General features: G+C 48.6%; 1 protein-coding gene and 1 long non-coding RNA gene across 5 annotated transcripts in view; one reads left to right on the plus strand and one right to left on the minus strand.

Annotated features, from left to right (window-relative positions):
* Nucleotides 1–550: 550 nt before the first annotated feature.
* On the plus strand, nt 551–17,767 carry LOC143434376 (uncharacterized). The gene is made up of 3 exons (XR_013103846.1): nt 551–1,142; nt 15,421–15,497; nt 17,642–17,767. It is a non-coding gene; the product is annotated as an uncharacterized LOC143434376 (long non-coding RNA).
* Cables1 (Cdk5 and Abl enzyme substrate 1) overlaps nt 15,790–17,906 on the minus strand; it is a 103,839-nt gene continuing 101,722 nt past the window's right edge. For all 4 annotated transcript variants that reach the window (XM_034518651.2, XM_034518650.2, XM_076912987.1 and 1 more), the window contains one exon: nt 15,790–16,965. In XM_034518651.2, coding sequence (XP_034374542.1) covers nt 16,825–16,965 — 141 coding nt within the window. In that variant the 3' untranslated portion in view covers nt 15,790–16,824. The remainder of the gene's footprint in view (nt 16,966–17,906) is intronic.

Genomic DNA, 17,906 nt, shown 5'->3' on the forward strand with positions numbered 1-17,906 from the left:
CAAGCCCACAGTGGCACACCTACTCTAACAAGGCCGCACCTCCAAATAGTGCCGCTCCCTGGGCTAGGCTCACTCAACCTACCACAGTAGCTCACTGAAAGTGCTTATCTTCATGCCTAACCACGTGTGCCATTCACACTGGCTTTCACCTCCAGATGCCTCCAATATCAGGCATTGAGTTCAGTCTCTCAAGTGTGGTACCTTCATCTGCATCAGGTGGAAGGTAAGAGGCCATGTGGAGAGAAGCATGCTGGGCTGCATACTGGGCACTATCTGCGGGGATCTGTGGGACGCTGGCCCACCTGGAACAGCCAAAGAATTGCTGCTCTCCAAGTCAGAGCAAGGAGGGCTGCCAGGCCTCTTTCTCCTCAGCCGCCTCTACCCAGGAGTCAGTGGCAGGTAGCAGGGCACAGCAGGCAGGTAGGAGCAGGGTGGGGGGTGAGGGGTGGGGGCCAGGCCCTGAGCAGGAGGTGGCTGTGGTAGGCTCGAGCAGCTTCCAATGAAGAGAATACTCTTCCTCAAGTGTTACAGCGTGGTAAGACAGGCACTCTCAGACAATCTTTGGTAAAATAACTCGGGCACTTGCTTCCTTGTGGATATAATCTTATAAACATTTTGGGGTGGGGTAGGTTCTAAAGGCAGATGCTTTCTCTGCGTTTGGTCTGAGATGTTAGGGATGCCTTGTCTACATGTAGAAGGGCTTCAGGTGTTATCCCTATGTGACCAGTTGTCACAATCTTCATGGCGTGTCGTGGTCACATGCTCCAGGACAGGAACCTTGTCAGGAGTAGATTTAAATGCCTGCGGTTCTCAGTTATGAGAATTGCTGGGGCTCCTGAAGCTGCTCAGTCTTACCAGGTTTTCCATCTGGAGGCGCAATCTACTGTCCCACCAAGCAGAAGAGCCCTCCAAGCCAAGGCCTAACTTATCCCAGCCAGCCCTCAGCAGACCCGTGACTGGGTATGGCCAAGGTAAGCTAAACTGCCTGCCTCGGAGACTTAAGGGAAGTAAGATAGCTGTTAGCTTTAACCACTAAGATCAGGTGGTTTGAACTGTAGCATTCTGATTGGCAGTACATGTCATCAACAGGAGAAGAAAGGTCAGAATGGCAGAGCAGGGGACAGTGGCAAAGCTTCTCTGAGGTAAGTGGAGTGGGTATTGTGGTTTCTAGATCCTGTGTGTGTGTGTGTGTGTGTGTGTGTGTGTGTGCTTATGCTGGGGGTGTCAAACGTAGGGTGTCACACACACTGGTCACACACTTTCTCACCAACCACCCTGCCAGCCTTTGTCTTTGGTGGCCAGCCCTGAAAAGAGATGTCAGAGGAGTGGATTGGCCTGTGTTGTGTTACTTCGTCAGCCACCTCAGCAGCCAAGAGGCAAGAGAGGCATTGCTGTGTCAGGGTTGACTTAGCAGTTTGTTCCAGCAGGCAACAATTATGTCCCACACTCCAGATCACACTAAGTGAGCACGTGTGAGGCTGCGCTGTAAGAGCCTGGAGAGCTGACACGTCAGCACCCAGCATGGAAGCTGGAACAACAGTCGTCGATGCTCTGCCTGCTGCCCACTGCTGCCCCGTACAGCCTCCCTGGCAGCTCAGCCGTTTATGTTTTGTTTTGTTATATTTTGTTTTGAGAGTTGAAGATGGAATTCATAGCCTTGGGTATGCTAGGCAAAGTGTTCTCCACTAAGAAGTGTTTTTGCTGTTTGTTTTCCTTTGTATTCAGTGTGAGTGCTGGGAACTGAAGCCAGTTCCTTTTGAAGAGCAGTATGTATGCACTCTTAACCACTGAGCCGTCTCTCGGGCCCTTTAAAAATTTTTTTTTTTTTTTTTTTTTTTACATTTCTATTAATTGATTGATTGATTGATTGATTGATTGTTGATTGTGTGCACAAGCCTATATTACGGTCATGCCAAGGCTCACACACGTGGAGGTCAGAAGAGCACTTGTTGGGAGTTGGTTCTCTTCTCCTGCCATTTAAATTCCTGGGATTGAACTGAGGTTGTCACACTCAGTAGTGGGCGTTCTCACCCTCCAGTCATCTCACTGGCCCTGGGCTCTGATTCAGAATGCATACAGTGCGGCGACACCGAGTATATGTATAATATTGAACAGCCACCACCATGGCCCCTTTCCAGAACTTTCCCATCACCCCAACAAAGCTCTCTACACATTTTTCCTTCTCCCCCATCCCCTGGGACCACCGTTCCATTGTATAGTCTGTTAATTCTAGACGCCACCCAGCAGCGGGTCCTGTCCTTGTCCTCTTAGTCCTTGTAGCTTCCTGCTTTTACCAAATGTTTTTAGGCATCAGAGGAGCAGTCCAGTGAGGGAATGTGCTCTCCATTTTCATTAATGCCCAACCTATTTCCTGCTACACTGCAAGAACTGGACCACATGACATTAACCTTGGGATGCAGGCAATGCTACCATGAAGTCCCCAAGAAAGATGAGACAAATCTCCCTTCTTCACTCATCTCCTGGAGAGGTTTCAAGGACCCCTTCTTCTCTCTGTCTTTTACCTTGGCTTGTTCTTAATAAGCATCTTTTCCCTCCAGTCAGATGATGGTGAAGCATCCACATGCATCCACATGCCATCCACATGCAAGTGTGTGTACATGTGTGTGTGTGGACACACACACACACACCTCTACACTCCTGTCTCAAGGACTTATGTGTGGAAGGTCTGAGATAGGAGAGCTGCTTTGGGTATAACTTGGGGGGCTGGGTGGAGGCCTCTGATGTGAACAGTGGGATCAGACCTAAAACAGACAGGAAAGGGATTTCTTCCCACGCCAACTCATTTGAGGACGTAGTGCTGCTCTGAGTCTTTGACATGTGGGGAATAGCATTCAAGGTGGGGTGGGAGTTAGGGACAGAAAGTACCATGTAGCCAGATTATAAGGCAAAATGCTCCATGTCCAGCAGTCAACCCTTCAAATGCCCCAATTAAAGAGACAGGGAATGGTGAACAGCAGAGAAAGATCTAATCGGTGTTCACCGAGAACAGGAACTGATAAAGGGGTTCAGTGACGAGAAGTTTCCCTTTGGGACACTGTTAAAAGTAACAAAGCTGAGGAATGGCTCCTTCAGACGAATGCAGTCTATTAGGAGAAGGGGCAGTGGGAGGAAGAGCATTAGACAGAAGATGGTACAGGGACACTGGCTGCACTTTCAGAGGGCCCAGCTTCAGTTCCCATCATCCACACAGCAGCTCACAACTGTATGTAATGCCAGTTCCACAGAATCTGGCGCCCTCTCCTGGCCTCTGTAGACACTACATGTGTTGGTGCATGTACATAATTACAGAACACCCATATTCTCTCTCCCTCCCTCCCTCTCCTCTCCTCTCTTCTCTCTCTCTTTCTTTCTTACACACACACACACACACACACACACAATCTCTTTCAAAATAAAGCAACGGAGACACAGCACCAATGGTTACTAACGTGGAGCGGGAGAAGACAAAGGAATACACTTGAGAGAGAACAAGGACAGGGCCTTCTGGGAAGGAGAGGCTTCCCTCTAAACCCAAGAGGAGCTTAATTAAGAGTAAGCATGATGTGGGGGAGGGAACAGCTTTTGGAGGACTGTCTCTGAGAAAAATTTTCCCTGAGCAGTCTCTAGGTCAATCCCCCCAAACAAAGAAATATGACATTTTTTGGGGTGGCCAGAGTTTTCACATCATGTGATTTAGTTCAAGACAGAGTACTTGACAGAGAGCATGGAGGAGCCAGGTAGTGGTTAGGACCATAAATCAGGGGCTGCTGTTAGGCCCTAGCACTGACAGCTTCCTAACTCTGTTCCAGAGAGAGCTGCCAGGAGGTGGGGCTTGATCTCTGCAGGCTATGGGGGTGGGTCTGGCCTTTTAAAGGGACCACCGTCTTTTAGGGGCAGGTCCATGTTCTTACAAGAATCAGGACAAAGCCAATGGTATGTATAAATTCAGCTGTTCTGGCCAAGGTGTGCCCTTGCCTGTCATTGTCTCTGCCTTGATCCTGCATGGCAGACCTTGATCTTACAGGATGATCTATTGGAGGGCTAAGATTTCCACCATAATTACTATAGTTAATTGAGGTTGGGCTGTCCTGCCTATAAACCTTGCTATCCCTACAATTAAAGGTGACTGCAGCTTTAGGACAGTGACTTGTTGGAGTATGTTAGGTATCTACATGGATACACCTTCTGTGACTAATGTCCATGCAGAGGGTGCCAAGTGACCCAGAGCACAGGAGGCAGACACCGAGTGAAAGCAGAAGCACCAGGCTTTCTTCCTGCTTAGTGATCTTGTAGAGCCAAGTTTTGAGGCAATCCTTTTTAAACTGACATCTACGTGCCAGTTAAAGCTGGGGGAGAGCAACTCAAGAAGCCTTAGAGATTGGTGCCTGAGCATGGGGGTGTGGTGGGGGAGAGCTATGTGGCAGTCAGGGGAAGGGCAGTCTCTGCTGAGACTTGCCTGGGGAAACTCAGTTTATAGTTAGCCAACTCCCCACCCCTCGCTAAGGGAAGAAATTCCATCTTGTCCTAAGGCAAAGAACTCCTTTTTATTAGGTAGAAAAGCTGGGTTTTCTTCCTCAAGAATCCTCTCTCCTTATCCTCTATGGTCTTTGCCAGTTGTCTTGGTCGGGCGAGGCCAGGGTTGCCTTTGTTGAGGTAAGCAGCTTCCTGGGTATCTTTTCTCAGCTCAGGATAGGTCTACATTGTCAAAGAGTAAGTTATTCCACTCTTCGCTTTATTGAAAGAAGTGAAGAAAGCTGTATTTGTGTGTATGTGTGTGTTCATATATGTGTAGCACTTTGCCTTGTACCTTTACAGAGCATCTTTGTGTGTTTGTATGTATGTGTGTGTATGCAAGTATGTATATATATATGTATGTGTATGTATGCATGTGTGTATGTATGTGTGTGTATGCATATATGTGTGTATGTATATGTATATATGTGTATATGCATGTATGTGTGTATGCATGTATGTGTGTATGTATATATGTGTGTGTATGTATGCATGTATGTATGTGTGTATATATGTGTATGCATGTATGTGTGTATGTATGTGTGTATGTATGTGTGTATATGTGTGCATGTATGTGTGTATGTATGTATATGTGTGTGTGTGCATGTATGTATGTGTATGTATGTGTGTATATGTGTGTATGCATGTATGTGTGTATGTATGTGTGTATGTATGTGTGTATGTATGTATATGTGTGTGTATGTATGCATGTGTGTGTAGCACTTTGCCTTGGACCCATATACAGTAACGATATTAGTTATTTTGTTGTGAAAGGCGACTTAGGGAAGAAAGTTTATTTGAGCTTATGGTTCCAGAGAACAAGCCCATAAGGCCAGTGGAGACTCGGGAGCACGTAGCCAGAGCAGGAAGCTGAGGATCACACAAGACAGAGCAAAGTGGAGTGAGGCTCTAAACTCCCAGAGCCTCTCCGCAGTGACATACATCCTCCAGCGAGGCTGCAGCACCTCCCCAAATAGTCCCACCGGCTTAGAGGGCAGTGTTCAAATTCTTGAGGGGATATTTACCACTCAAACCACTATAGGAAGCAAAGAGCAAATGCCACTGTTGTGCCTGTGACCCTATTCCAGCAGGGCTTCCCCAGGAACTGGCTTTAGTTGACCAAGTAAATTGTCTTTAAGATAACTTTGGACAGGTGGGGAAGTGTCTCAGAAAGCCACAGGCTGGGCCCATAGATCGGTTGCAAGATGCTTGCTTGCTTATTGTGCACAGGTCTTTGATCCCAGGGCTAATACCTAGTTATTGACTTTGAAATCTCTCGGGACTGTCATAGCCAAGGCAAGCTGAGAATACGGTCACCCAGGAGTCAGCATTAATTTGTTCATTCAAGAAGTCACAGAATAGGACACAGTGTTTGTCTCTAGCAATCCTAGGCCTGAGGGACGCACAGCCTCTTAAGGAGCTGCTACCCCCTCATCCCTTAAGTATTAGAAGGGTTTTGAACCCTCTATCCTCTCTTTCAGGAGCGGTCAAGTGGGGTCCGTCACCTTCCCTCCCACTCTCTGCATCCACACCTCCCTCCTCCTGCCATGGCGGTGGAGGACCTCTTCCCCTTTAGTTGGACACTAGTCCCCTGCCTTGGACCATCTTGATTTCATCGTCCCTCTCCCTCAGAAGCCCAGGGATGTGTTTTTTAGTTATTTAACCTTCAGTATCTCCATTATATATAAATGTCCTGTCTTCCTTATTTAGAAAACACACAAGAAAGATTTTCTTCACCACCTCTGTGTATGTGGGTCCCCGCCCCAATCTCCAGCACATCCGTCAATGAGACAAAGTTTGAGTTAGTTCAGCAGTAGAACAGGAACATTTTCATGCTTTACAGCAGGGAAGACAGATCGTTTGCTGAGAATTGGGTCTTGTACTAGGGGAGACTTTAAAGTAGGGGTTTAAAGTTGGGGTTACGGCATGTGGCTTCACAGTTTGTTTCTCTGGGTGCAAAGTATCTGCTGATATTTTCCATTGTTGAGTTGATGGCTCTTTGGGGGAAGTTTCTGCAGGAAACAAGTGCACCATGTCCTCATGGTGTTCCAAGCTGTGAAGCCATGTGACCTAAGGCTGAGGAGCAGCGCTGGCAGGCTCATATAGGAGTGCTGCCATTAGCAACTGGCTATACAAATTAGGAACCAGCTTTACAGTTGCAAGTCACCTCCAAATCCAGCGATGACGGTGATGTCACCCCTAGGCAACCATGAAACCTGTGGTCAGACCTATGTGTCTGTTGCCATGGCAATCGCCATACATTCCCAGCGTCCACCTGGTCAGTCCACCTGCGCACCTTTACCTGAATGCAGCAGTGTGTGTGGTTATGCCACAGTCCAAATAAAAGGCACAGCCCAATGACCTTTTTTTTTCTTCTTCGTCGCCCCCCTTTTGTCTTCCCCAACCCCAGTAAACCTCTCTCCTGTGGAACTGTGCTGGCCTGGCGTGATCTGTCCAGAGGAGCCTATAGGCAGAGACTTCTCTGCTGTACACAGACTGATTGTGGGAGCTGACGTTTGACTCTCCAGCTCCATTCTCCTGTTCACAGCTAAACCTTCCCCAAGAGCTGTAGGTCTGCTTGCTGACCTCATGTCTCCATCTCCTGTCCCCCTCCCAAGCACTCTGGTCTGCGTTTACACCCCTAAGATAGTTCATGACTGTATTTAGCAGTGTTGTCTTCAGCTCAGGCTGAGACTCCCTTATCTCATAGGCACACCTGCCTGCTTTCTCCTCCTGAGAATCCATCCCTGTCCTGGCTTCCAGGGCTGGCTCACTCACCCAGTGACCTCTCCCTCACTCCCCACGCCTCCTCTTCTTCGCAGATGCCTTCTCTTTTGCCCCGTCATTAGATGTTACCATCTCTCAAGATTCAGATCTTCTCTTAACTGCCCATTCCTTCTGTGGTGTTTGGATTTACTGACTGTGAAAGAGAAAGCACACTTCCTGAGTGCCTTGCAAGGGCGCAGCAGGCAGGGTTCAGTGCTTGAACTGTCGCTTTGTGTGTCACGGTGGGCTGTGGCTCTTTGTATAATGCACCTGTCCTTTTAATGGTTTAGTTTATACAATGTAAATGAGGGCATTCATTGGTCAATATTTGACTCTTGGTGAGGCTGAGTTTTTAGAGCAGTGGTTTTGTGGTATGAGGTCATGGGTCCTGTGCTCCATCACCCCACTTTCTCCTGTGGCACTGCTGTGAACTGAGATGGCTTCAGCCATTCACCTGTCTCTAGCACAGTCTTGAGCTCTGGACTCGGAGCAGCTGGCACCAACTCTGAACGTGTCTTCTGAACGCTTATAGTTTGCTCAGTAGACATTGGAATTAACATCATAACAAACAATCCCCCAACTAGGAGGGCACAAGGACCTATTTCCTATTGTGTTTCTTCTGTTTGGCTGATGTGTCACCCATGTGGGACAAACAAATTTTTTGTTTGTTTTGTTTTGTGTAATGGGTTGGTCAGGTGCTGCTTGTATTTAAACGCTACATGCTGGCTCCCATGATCTGGTCCTCATACACACCAGCCGATGTTATATAAACCTTGCGCTCCAATTTAACTGGTCAGTAAAAGGCTAGAGCCTGTGATTGGGCAGTACATAGAGGGGGGCGGGCTTTCATAGAGAGGAGGCAGAAGAAAGGAACTGGAGAGTGGAGGCCACCAAAACAGCAGGTAACAAGGGACAGATGGCTGGGAGATGAGTTAGAACAGCCCCAAACCTGCCCAATCCGGGCTTGTGGCTTGTAAATAAAATACCTGAATTGTGTGTTTTTTATACAGGCTAGCTAGAATTTATAATTCATTTTACAGTTTTGTTTTTGGAGACAAGGTTTCTTTGTGTAGCCCTGGCTGTCCTGGAACTTACTCTGTAGACAAGGTTGGTCTTAAACTCAGAGATCTGCCTGCCCACACCTCCAAAGTGCTGGGATTAAAGATGTGCACCCAAAATTTCTTTGCCTATGATGATTTTTCCTCTTCCTACCTCCTCCAGGACCCAGGGAAGAAAAGGTGTAAAATCTCTCCCCCCACTCACACCCGTATAGCTTGCTACAGAGAGACAGACACTCTCTAGAACATTGCTTCTAAAAATATGAAATGGGATTTGTGGGCCAGGCGCCTGGCTCCTTGGAATCTTGAATCTCAGCTTGGGATCCCTGGCTTCTAACAAATGTGAGAGGCCCTGTTGGCATCCTTCACTGTCTTCTGCGTGTTTTATTATGACACCTTGACATCCCTATGGCTGTAGTTGTCAAGCTTGGGAAAAAATGCCACCTGGGGAAGCTGTGGAGTCCCAGATACCACCTCCAGGGATTATGGAATTAGAAGGATTATGGAATTAGAAGGAGTCTCATTTCTACAAGCTCCCGGGTGATTCTGAGGACTGCATTTGGCAAATGTCTTTATCCTGGTCTGGGATAGTAAACTGGTCTCTGGAGACTGTATTTAGATTACTTATTTACTCACCTTATGTGTCTCAGTGTTCTGCCTGCACATATGCACAGCACATGTGTGCCTGGTATGTGCAGAAGTCAGCAGAGGATATCAGATCCCCTGGCACTGGAGTTAGATGGTTATGAGCCATTTTAGAGATACTGGGAACAGAATCTGGGTCCTTTTCGAGAGGATATGGTATTCCTAACATCTGGACCAATTATCCAGCTCCCTCTGGAAGCTTTTTTTTAGGGAGCAAGGGGGGACACAGTAAGAACCATATCTCTAAGCCCAGCTGTCAGGACATTAGGACCCAGAGGTGAAATTTCTCAATGAGCAAAGTCCTGAGAATGAGTACTCACCTCTAGTCATTCTTTCCTCTTGAAGGTCTTGACTTTTTTAAGGCTTTCTGAGAAATCATATTAAGTTTCTATGTAAAAACTGAAAGTCGTGCTCTGAGCTTCCTGAGTGGGTGAGTTTGTACACCTTCTTAGGTGACTCTCTGAGGCCAATCTGTGGTGGCATGAGACCTTTAGGGACCATTGAGAGCAAGTGTGTAAAACCCAAATGCTTTCATGTCCAGATAGTTATGGAAACCACCCAGCCGCAAAAGACAAAGAGGGATCATAGGGACTTCCCAACTAAGTGGCAGAAGGACATTCTGTCCAGTTGAGACCATGGCTGTCTGTGTGCTCAGGGTGTCCAGCCTGTTAGTCTAAGTTCAGTGAATGTGACATGGGAATGCATGCTAGGATCCACAGGACCCGGAAAGGCAACGGGGCTGAGCCCATGACGGTGAGAACAGGGCCCTCTCAGTGGAGCTAAGGTCCAGGTGGAGATCTGAAGAAGGCCATGAGATGGACAAGAAACCCCAGACTTGAAGCAGATGTGCAAAAGGATAGCATGGAGTGTTGGTGGGGAGGAAAGGGAAGTTAGCTGGAGGCAGGCTGTGGGTTTGCAGCCAGGGAGGAGAACAGCCTGGAGCGCCAGTGACAGAAGCAGCCATGAGAGAAGCCAGCGGTTGGCAGTGCCTAGGCCAGGATGTAAAGGCACGAGTGGGCTTGGACAAAGACATCCTTCTGAGCGTAGAAGATTAGGGGGTTGAGTGGAATTGCCATTGCCAAGCAACCTTGACCTGGAGAGGGTCACCAGGGCCAGACTGTGCCAATCTGGAAGAGCTTAATCAAATTTGAACTTGAGCCTAAAAAGTACCTCAATTTGGTTGCATGCAATAAATATTCATTCTGAAGTTCACCTGTAGTTCGGGGTTGTGTCCTGAGACTGTGTATATACTAAAAAGCAGAGCAGAAACTGGGAAGGTCCTGAGGGGCTAACGACTTAAAAGCCTTGGGTGGACTGAGGCTCTGGACAGGAACATTGGCTTCACTGGTAACTTCGCTGTGGGCCATTAGGTTCCAGAAAGTAAGAGAGTCAACACATCTCTTTCAGTGTTATCCACCACCTTGAGACTGCAGGACAACTGACCTACAGATGGAGTCTCCATCCCTAAAGTCCCCTTCCCATCCTATAAAACCCCAAACCACTGCACACTGTAGTAGGCACAACTCTGGTTGAAAGACTGTGGCCCTAAAGCTGTTCTATAAAGGGGCAGCTCTGTCTCTGGTGATGTCTGTTTATTTCCAAGCTGCACCCCAATCTCCCATCACTGGGCTATGGCAAGGTCTTACCAGTGACAAGGGGTCATGCCTCTTCACTGTCCACTGCAGGTTCTCCAGGGTAAGCGGTGAGAGCCTGGCAGCAGATAGCATTTTCCAACTGGGCCCTGACTTAGACATGTGTGAGGGTGGCGCTTTGGTCACTGTGTCAGGCTCTTGTCTGTCGTATGCACACTGTTAATAAATGTAAGGGCCCTAGATCAACCCTAGCTTTTAGCATCATTATGAAAAGGTTTTAAGTTTGAGACTCAAGGGGAAAACTGAGGCAGACTGTCCACTTGGGTAAGAGATTTATTAGAAGAATCACTAGTGGCATGAGAAAACAGACTTACAGACAGATAGCTGCATATCAGGGGTTTTGAAGAGAGTTTGAGTCTTAACCCCATAGGTAGGGACTCTAAGGAGTGTTCAGTTCCAAAGGGCAGAACAGAGAGTCTCTTCTTACAGGTCTCATAGGCAGGGAGAGGTTTTATGTAGCCAGGCAGTCTCTCATTCCTTGGCCAGTGGCAGGAAAATGGAGAAAGGTTTTGTATTCTAGGAAGGGGGGTGCAACTCTGAAGGTGCAGGGACAGTTTAGAGGGGCGGGCCTTACCTGATTGAGTTGTATTCATTATACAAGTAGGGGATGTATCTCTTGGAACCTGGGTTCCTAGGGAATCTGTTAGTGGCTTAAAGAGTTACAGCCCTGGGTAGATACCATTGTAGAGCCAAGATGCTGGCATGGGCCCCTCTCCCTGGCTCTCTGTGCAATGAGTGCTCTGCCCTGGAGTAGTTCAGACACCGCTGAGCTTGGAAGCCTGCTAGCCTTGCTTGCCTACAGAAGCCAAAGATCAGCTCTTAACTCTGTATTGGAACAGAAGCCACAGGCAACTCTGCTGACAGGTGGTACCACAGGGCTTCTGGAGGACAGCTGTCCAGGCAGTTGGATGGAACCAGGGGGTCACCAACCAGAAGGAAGCCCTTGATTGCACAGGTCCTCAAGAGCACCCTAAGTCAGCCGCTGGAGGGCAATCTTGGTTAGAGACATCTGCAAAGCAACAATACTCATTGCCATGGGAACCACCTAGTTGACAGTGTTGTGCCTTTGACTTCACCCGTGTCCCCTAAGCTTCAACCAACATTCCTGTCAGTCAACCAACGGGGATAAGAAAGACTGACGCTTGCTGGGGGTGGCACACACCTTTTATCCCAGCACTCAGGGGAGGCTGATCCAAGTGAATCTCTGTGAGTTTGAGGCCTTCCTGGTCTACAGAGTGAGTTCCAGGACAGTCAGGGCTACACAGAGAAACCCTGTCTTGAAAAACAAAAATTGAAAACAAGAGAAAAGAATGGAATCCAAGCGAGTTCTGTCGTCCCCAGAGTTGTAGCTGCTCCAGCAGTGCTTTGCTGTGTTCTCCAGGGAACAGGGTGTGTCTCTACATGTGCACGTACTCAGTTAAGCTCAGCACTTTCCATCTGCTGAGTCCTGACAGCCAGCCTCCTGTTTGATCTTCTAGAACAACTCTGATGGCCTACACTATGCTCCCTGCCACACCCCCGCCAGGCAGATGGTAACTTTCTCAGACTCACATAGACTGGGCCCCTACACTCCCTTTCTTTCCTGCGACTGTCAGAATCTCTGCTGAAAACTGTCCCATCTGTCACCTGTCCTTCCTGAATATGGGCTTCTACCTCTGCTGCATGGCCTTGCCTGCACCTGGAGCTTCTCTTTGGTTCTGCATCTGTATTGCCAGAGGTCCCTATCTCTGACCATGGGATCACCATCCCCACTGGCCTTTCCATTTGGAAGCTCCCAGAACCCAGTGTGAGACACATTGAAAAAGTGCCTAAGTATCTGAAGGTTGGTCCACCCATGATGTCACCAGGTCACAGCTGTATAACTCGCTCTATTGCACCAGCTCTTCACTGTGGAAGCACCCTGTCTCTGCTCCCTGGACAGCTTGAGGCACAGGCCTGACCCAAGCAGTAGCCATGGCCACTGCTGGCCAACGTGATTATATAAGTTGCTTTTCTCTTAGTTGTGATCAAATACCTGACAAGAGGCAACTCCACAGAGGAAGTTTGGTTTAAGATCTGGAAAAGGACACAATCTGTTGTGGCAGGAAGGGAAGGGTGGCAGGAACACAAGGCAGCTGGTCACAGGCACCCTCAGGAAGCGGAGAACAGCCAGGAAGTAAATCAGAGGTACTTCAGAACCTCAAGTCCCGCCCCCAGTGACCCTCAGACTCCAGAGAGGCTCCAGCTCCAGAAAGTTTCACAATTTCCCAAAACAGTGCTGCCAGCTACAGACCAAGTGTTGAAATGCTCGAGTCTCTGGGTGACATTTCACACTTAAGTCACAACAAGAATGGATTCGCTGCGAGCCACCTCTGTGTGTGGGCCCTGTGTATGACGGTGGCTTGGTCCAGCGTGTGTCTTTCTGGCCTTGAGCATCCCAACAGTATCAGGCTGGGTTAAGGGATGCATGGGCTGACCAGCCAGTGCTGGCACTGCTCTTTGCTGTTTCAAAAACCATCTGCATTTATTTTCTCTGTGCCTTTCTCAGCTCAGACAGTTCTGTACACAGTGACTGGTTCTTTCTCAGAGGTCACTCTATATTCTGTTTGTGGAGGACTGCTGTCTAGCAGCCATTAATACATGCAGGGCAGTGTGGGGCCCCAGCCCTATGCCTGCAGACTTTCTGTTGAGTCTGAATGGGCCTGCCTAGGGTAAAGGCTTGTTAAGACACCCCCAGGGGTCTTCTTTTCAGAGGCTGCTGACACTGCAGAGACTTGTGACTACCAGAATTGCCATTCATCAAAGGGCACTGCCTCCTGCCTAGGAATCAGAGCCTGCTGCAGGCTCTAGCTGGGGAGCTTCCCCATGCACAGAGTCCCTTCTCTGCCATGCGGGCTGGTTCCTATCAGAAACCCTGCTATGCTGTTGCCCCTCATCTATCTGTCTGTCTGTCCACGGTGTTATGAACTCTTCCGATACACCTTTTAGTCCCCAGCAGTAATCTGCCCCAGCATCCTCTCGAACCACTCAACATTCACCTCATACAGGCAACTTCCTTCTTTTAGCTCTTTGCAGCTTGCCTTGCAGTTAGCTGCACCTCTGAACTGCCTTTGTTCAAGCGGGTGCTCACCTAAACATGTGAGTCCCTCTCTGTGCTCCCGGTGTTTGCTTTTTCCTCTTGTGCAACATTGTCCTTAACCGTCCCTGGAATGTGATCACAGGCTGCCCTGGCCACGGGATGCTCCTTGGAAGTCCCCTGCTCTGCTCGGAAAGATTTCCCTTCACTAGGGGCACACCTGAGCTCTCCCCTGCCCTCTGACTATTTGGCTCTTGCAAAGGGGCAGGAAGCCCAGGTTCTCCTGAGATATCAGAGGCCAGAGCCTGGAGGGCACAGCGCTCGGCAGCTGCGCACTGAAGAGAGAGAGAGAGATAAGGAATGGCTGCACACACTCTGAGCTGTCTTATTTGCTGTTTTGGGATGATGGGAACAGGAAGGAGGAACAAGGAGGGGAAGAAACTTCAATCCCATCTTGCTCCTTGGTCACCGAAATGGGTCATGTGACTGATAATGTGAAGTGACCACTCGCAGTGGAGCCTGCTGGTTGGTGACAACAGAAAACCTCTTATTGAGGAATTTTTGATCAGAAAGAAATGGCTGAGCAAACAAACCATATTTTCATTTGACATAGATTTCCTGACTTAGCAAAGGGAAGTGACTTGTATGTGTGCTGCCTGGGGCTTCCTGAGCAGGTAGTGAGGCGTGGGGATGGGCCCAGTTAAAGTCTTTTCTGTTTGGTTCTCTGCAGTCCTTAACACACAGGGCTAACTAAAGCAGAGATGTCCATCCATGCCCGTAGGCCAGACTGCGAGCCTCTCTGTTGTCCCAAGGGTAGAGCTTTTCTAGGGTCTGCCTAGAGAAAGTACAGGGCAGTCCTCAGAGAGAGAGCCTTGGATCATCTTCTTGTGATAAAGGCCAAAGAGCAAAGCCACGGAAACTTCTAGAACTGTCCTTCTTGACTTTGTGACCTTCACACAGCACAGGCTCAGGTTTCCTTCTGGACTCCTTCCCAGAACCCAAGGCTGGGGCAATGTCTACGGTCCCTGTGATGCTCGCCCCTGACTCCCCTTATCTTCTGTTGCCCCCAGAAAGCTGGAGTTGTGCATATGAGCAGGAAGCCTCTTGTCACAATGTCCTCACATGAAGACACCACCAACCAATTAAAGCAAGACTCCCACTCTATGATAACACTTGTAACGATAGTGCTTACATTTAAAGGAAAAAACTAGTGATGTCTTAATTAATCTATAGTCACTTAAACCTAACCATCTCAAATCCAAGAAGATCAATTTGGTTTCAAGACTTGGTTTCCCAAATCCCACCTTAGTACCTGGGAACTGCCTGGGCCATTCCTACTTGCAGGAGCCTTGTTATAGGGTAAGTTCTGTCCTCTGCAGGTTCTGAGAGGGGCTGAGAGCCTGGAGACTCAACATGAGGTGCATGGTGGCAGATGCCAGCAAAGGTCAGCTATGAGCATTTTGAAGATAAGGAAATAGCATTTTGAAGATAAGGAAATAGAGAGAGTCTTTGTGTTTCCCAGTTTGCTTTGTAAACAGTATGTGTTCCTTGTATTTGCTGACTGAAGTTTTGAGCAAACAAAAAAATCATGTGCTATCATATCCCACCCAAATGATACCTGGACACGAACATCTGATAGCTCAATATTTAGGCCTGAACTCAGCTATGTGCAACGAAAAGCCTGCAAGTCTCGTGTTTTTACGGTATCTGCAGCTGAATTTCCTACTTGCAGGAGCTGGGAGTGGCCGTGTGCACCTGCAGTCCTGACTATGGGAAGCCGAGGTGGGAAGACGACTCGAGACCAGACTGGTCAGTTAACAGTCAAGGCTGTGCCTGATAACCGGTTTGTTTGATGGATAGGATAGTGCACGCCTACAATCCCACTGGGGAGGCTGAGGGTTCCAGTTTGAAGTCAGCTTGGGCTACAGAGTGAGAGCCTTCTTGTCGAGCTGAGATTCCTGCTGTGGATAGCTGCCTTCTCTCCTCCTCTCTCCAGGGAATTCCCGGGGTCTCAGTGTGCAACCATGACTATGGTCTCAGGTGGAATAGAGGCAGGGAGTCTGGGTGTGGAGATGACTGAGACTCACATGTTCACAGACGGTTACGTATATGTAAAACAACAAAATATTTTAATTTTCCATGACCACAGGCTCTCTTCAGGAAGGTTATACTTATATAACCACCAGGTGACAGCATGGTAAATGCTTCAGGACAAGCCACAATTTTGTACTAACAATCAGCTCCACTACACCTTGAAATGTAGTTTGTCCCAACTGCAAAAGCCACAAGACAGCAGCCATGCGCCTTACCCCCAGTACAGACTTTTATAAAACACGTATGTATGTAATTAGCACAATAACTGCGCTCATTATGCACTCTAACATAGAGCACAGGAATACACGCTATGGAGTGCAGCCCTCATGTCTCCACAGGCAAGAGCTAGAGGGTAAAACAGAAGCCCGTGGTGTGACGGCAGGCGTTCAAGCACACCACTCTGCACGTGACTTACCCTACACTGAGAACTGTCACCCTGTCCAGTGGGTGGCAGGAACAGCCTCATAAACAGTGTTATTTCCTAAGAGCAGAGATGTCAATCTGGGTTTTGAGTCATTGTTACCTAGAAGGCATTACAAGTCAGCTCCATAGAAGGTGGGGATTGGCTTTGAGGTCAGGGTAACAGTGCCCCTCAGACACTTGCATACCCACACCCCTGTGCCCCAGGAAGTGCACTTCCGATGGCAGATATAAAAATAGGTTGGCACGCTCTTGACACAGGGCGAGGGAACATGAAGCAGCATCCCCAAATCCCACGCCTTCTGTCCCCTCCTCTGTCCCCGCACATCATGCTACAAATTCAGAACCTGTCTGTAGTAAAAAGCTCTGAGCAGAGTCAAGCTTCACATGTGCGTGAGAGGAAAAGCTGAACACAGCTGAGCTCTGGCTGTGGAACTGGGAGGGCCTCCATCATCCCCAGCACATGCCTCCTCAGCAAGCCTGAAGTCTCCAGGAACTTAGGGCTTCTCCATGAAAGCAGAGCTACAAGGAGACTGGGCTCAGTGGCCGTCTCTTCCCGCTCTCCGCAGTAAGTGAGGCTGCACTGCACTCAGGAAGCAGGCCTGGCCTCCTGGGGCCAGTGCTAGGAGCTCTGGATCAGGCGTCTATAGTGGGGCATGACTTCGTGCTCCGGCAGGTGAAGTGCAAATTCCAAGGCCACTAAGACTGGGAATTCAAAGGCAATCAGTTCTCGTCTGTTCAGTCGGAACTTCTCTTCCAGTTTCTGCAAAGCCAACAGAACCATTTTAGTTTTGCATTTAAAAACATAGGTTTTTTTTTTTTTTTTTCCCAAGTGCAACTTTTCTATCATTAAGCTAGTGAGTGTTTATCACTGATGCATCTGCTCTCCCTTGCTGTAACAGAATACTAGAGACTGGGTGACTTTAAAAAGAATAAAGGTTCTGGAGGCCAGAAGTCCAAAGTCAGGCAGCTGCATCTAGTAAAGGCTTTGTGCTGATCCGGCGGGGGGGGGGGGGGGGAGCGAACAGGACAGGCTGGGTCCCTGCTTTGCAGAAAGCAGGATGGACAGATAGCTTCACAGCTGGACTCCTCCTCGTATCCTTGTAGCTACTCTAGTCTCAAGAGACATCAACTCCCAAAGAAAGGCACAAGTCTCCCTTAGTGACCCAATCACTTCTTAAGGCCTCTCCCAACACCACTGCAATAAAAAACCAAATTTCAGTGTGAGTTTCAGGTATGAGAAAAACTTGCCCAAACCACCTATCTACCCATTATCAGCAGGGTGCTAGAGGAGGAGGGCCAGTACAGGCAGTGCTTCCTGCTTTAGCCTGGTGCTGAAGACAGCGAACCTTCCTCAAGGGCCAGAGATCTACCTGGACATTCATGAAAACACCACTGACTCCTCTAAGCATTCTCAAAGTATTTCTGCATTTCTGCAGGTGATAACAACTCAAGAGGGCAAGACTGCTCTTCTACAGCCGTGTGGATGGGAAACCCTCTGCGCTGAGAAGCAACTGGGATTTCTCCATGCCGTCCCCTCGTACACCCCCACCCCACCCCCACCCCCAGTTTTTTGAGACAGGGTTTCTCTGTGTAGTCCTGGCTATCCTGGAACTCACTCTGTAGACCAGACTGACCTCAAACTCAAGAGATCCACCTGCCTCTGCCTCCCGAGTGCTGGGATTAAAGGCATGCGCCACCACC

Source organism: Arvicanthis niloticus, chromosome 14 (genome assembly GCF_011762505.2).
Source record: "Arvicanthis niloticus isolate mArvNil1 chromosome 14, mArvNil1.pat.X, whole genome shotgun sequence".
Classification (NCBI taxonomy): Eukaryota; Metazoa; Chordata; class Mammalia; order Rodentia; family Muridae; genus Arvicanthis; species Arvicanthis niloticus.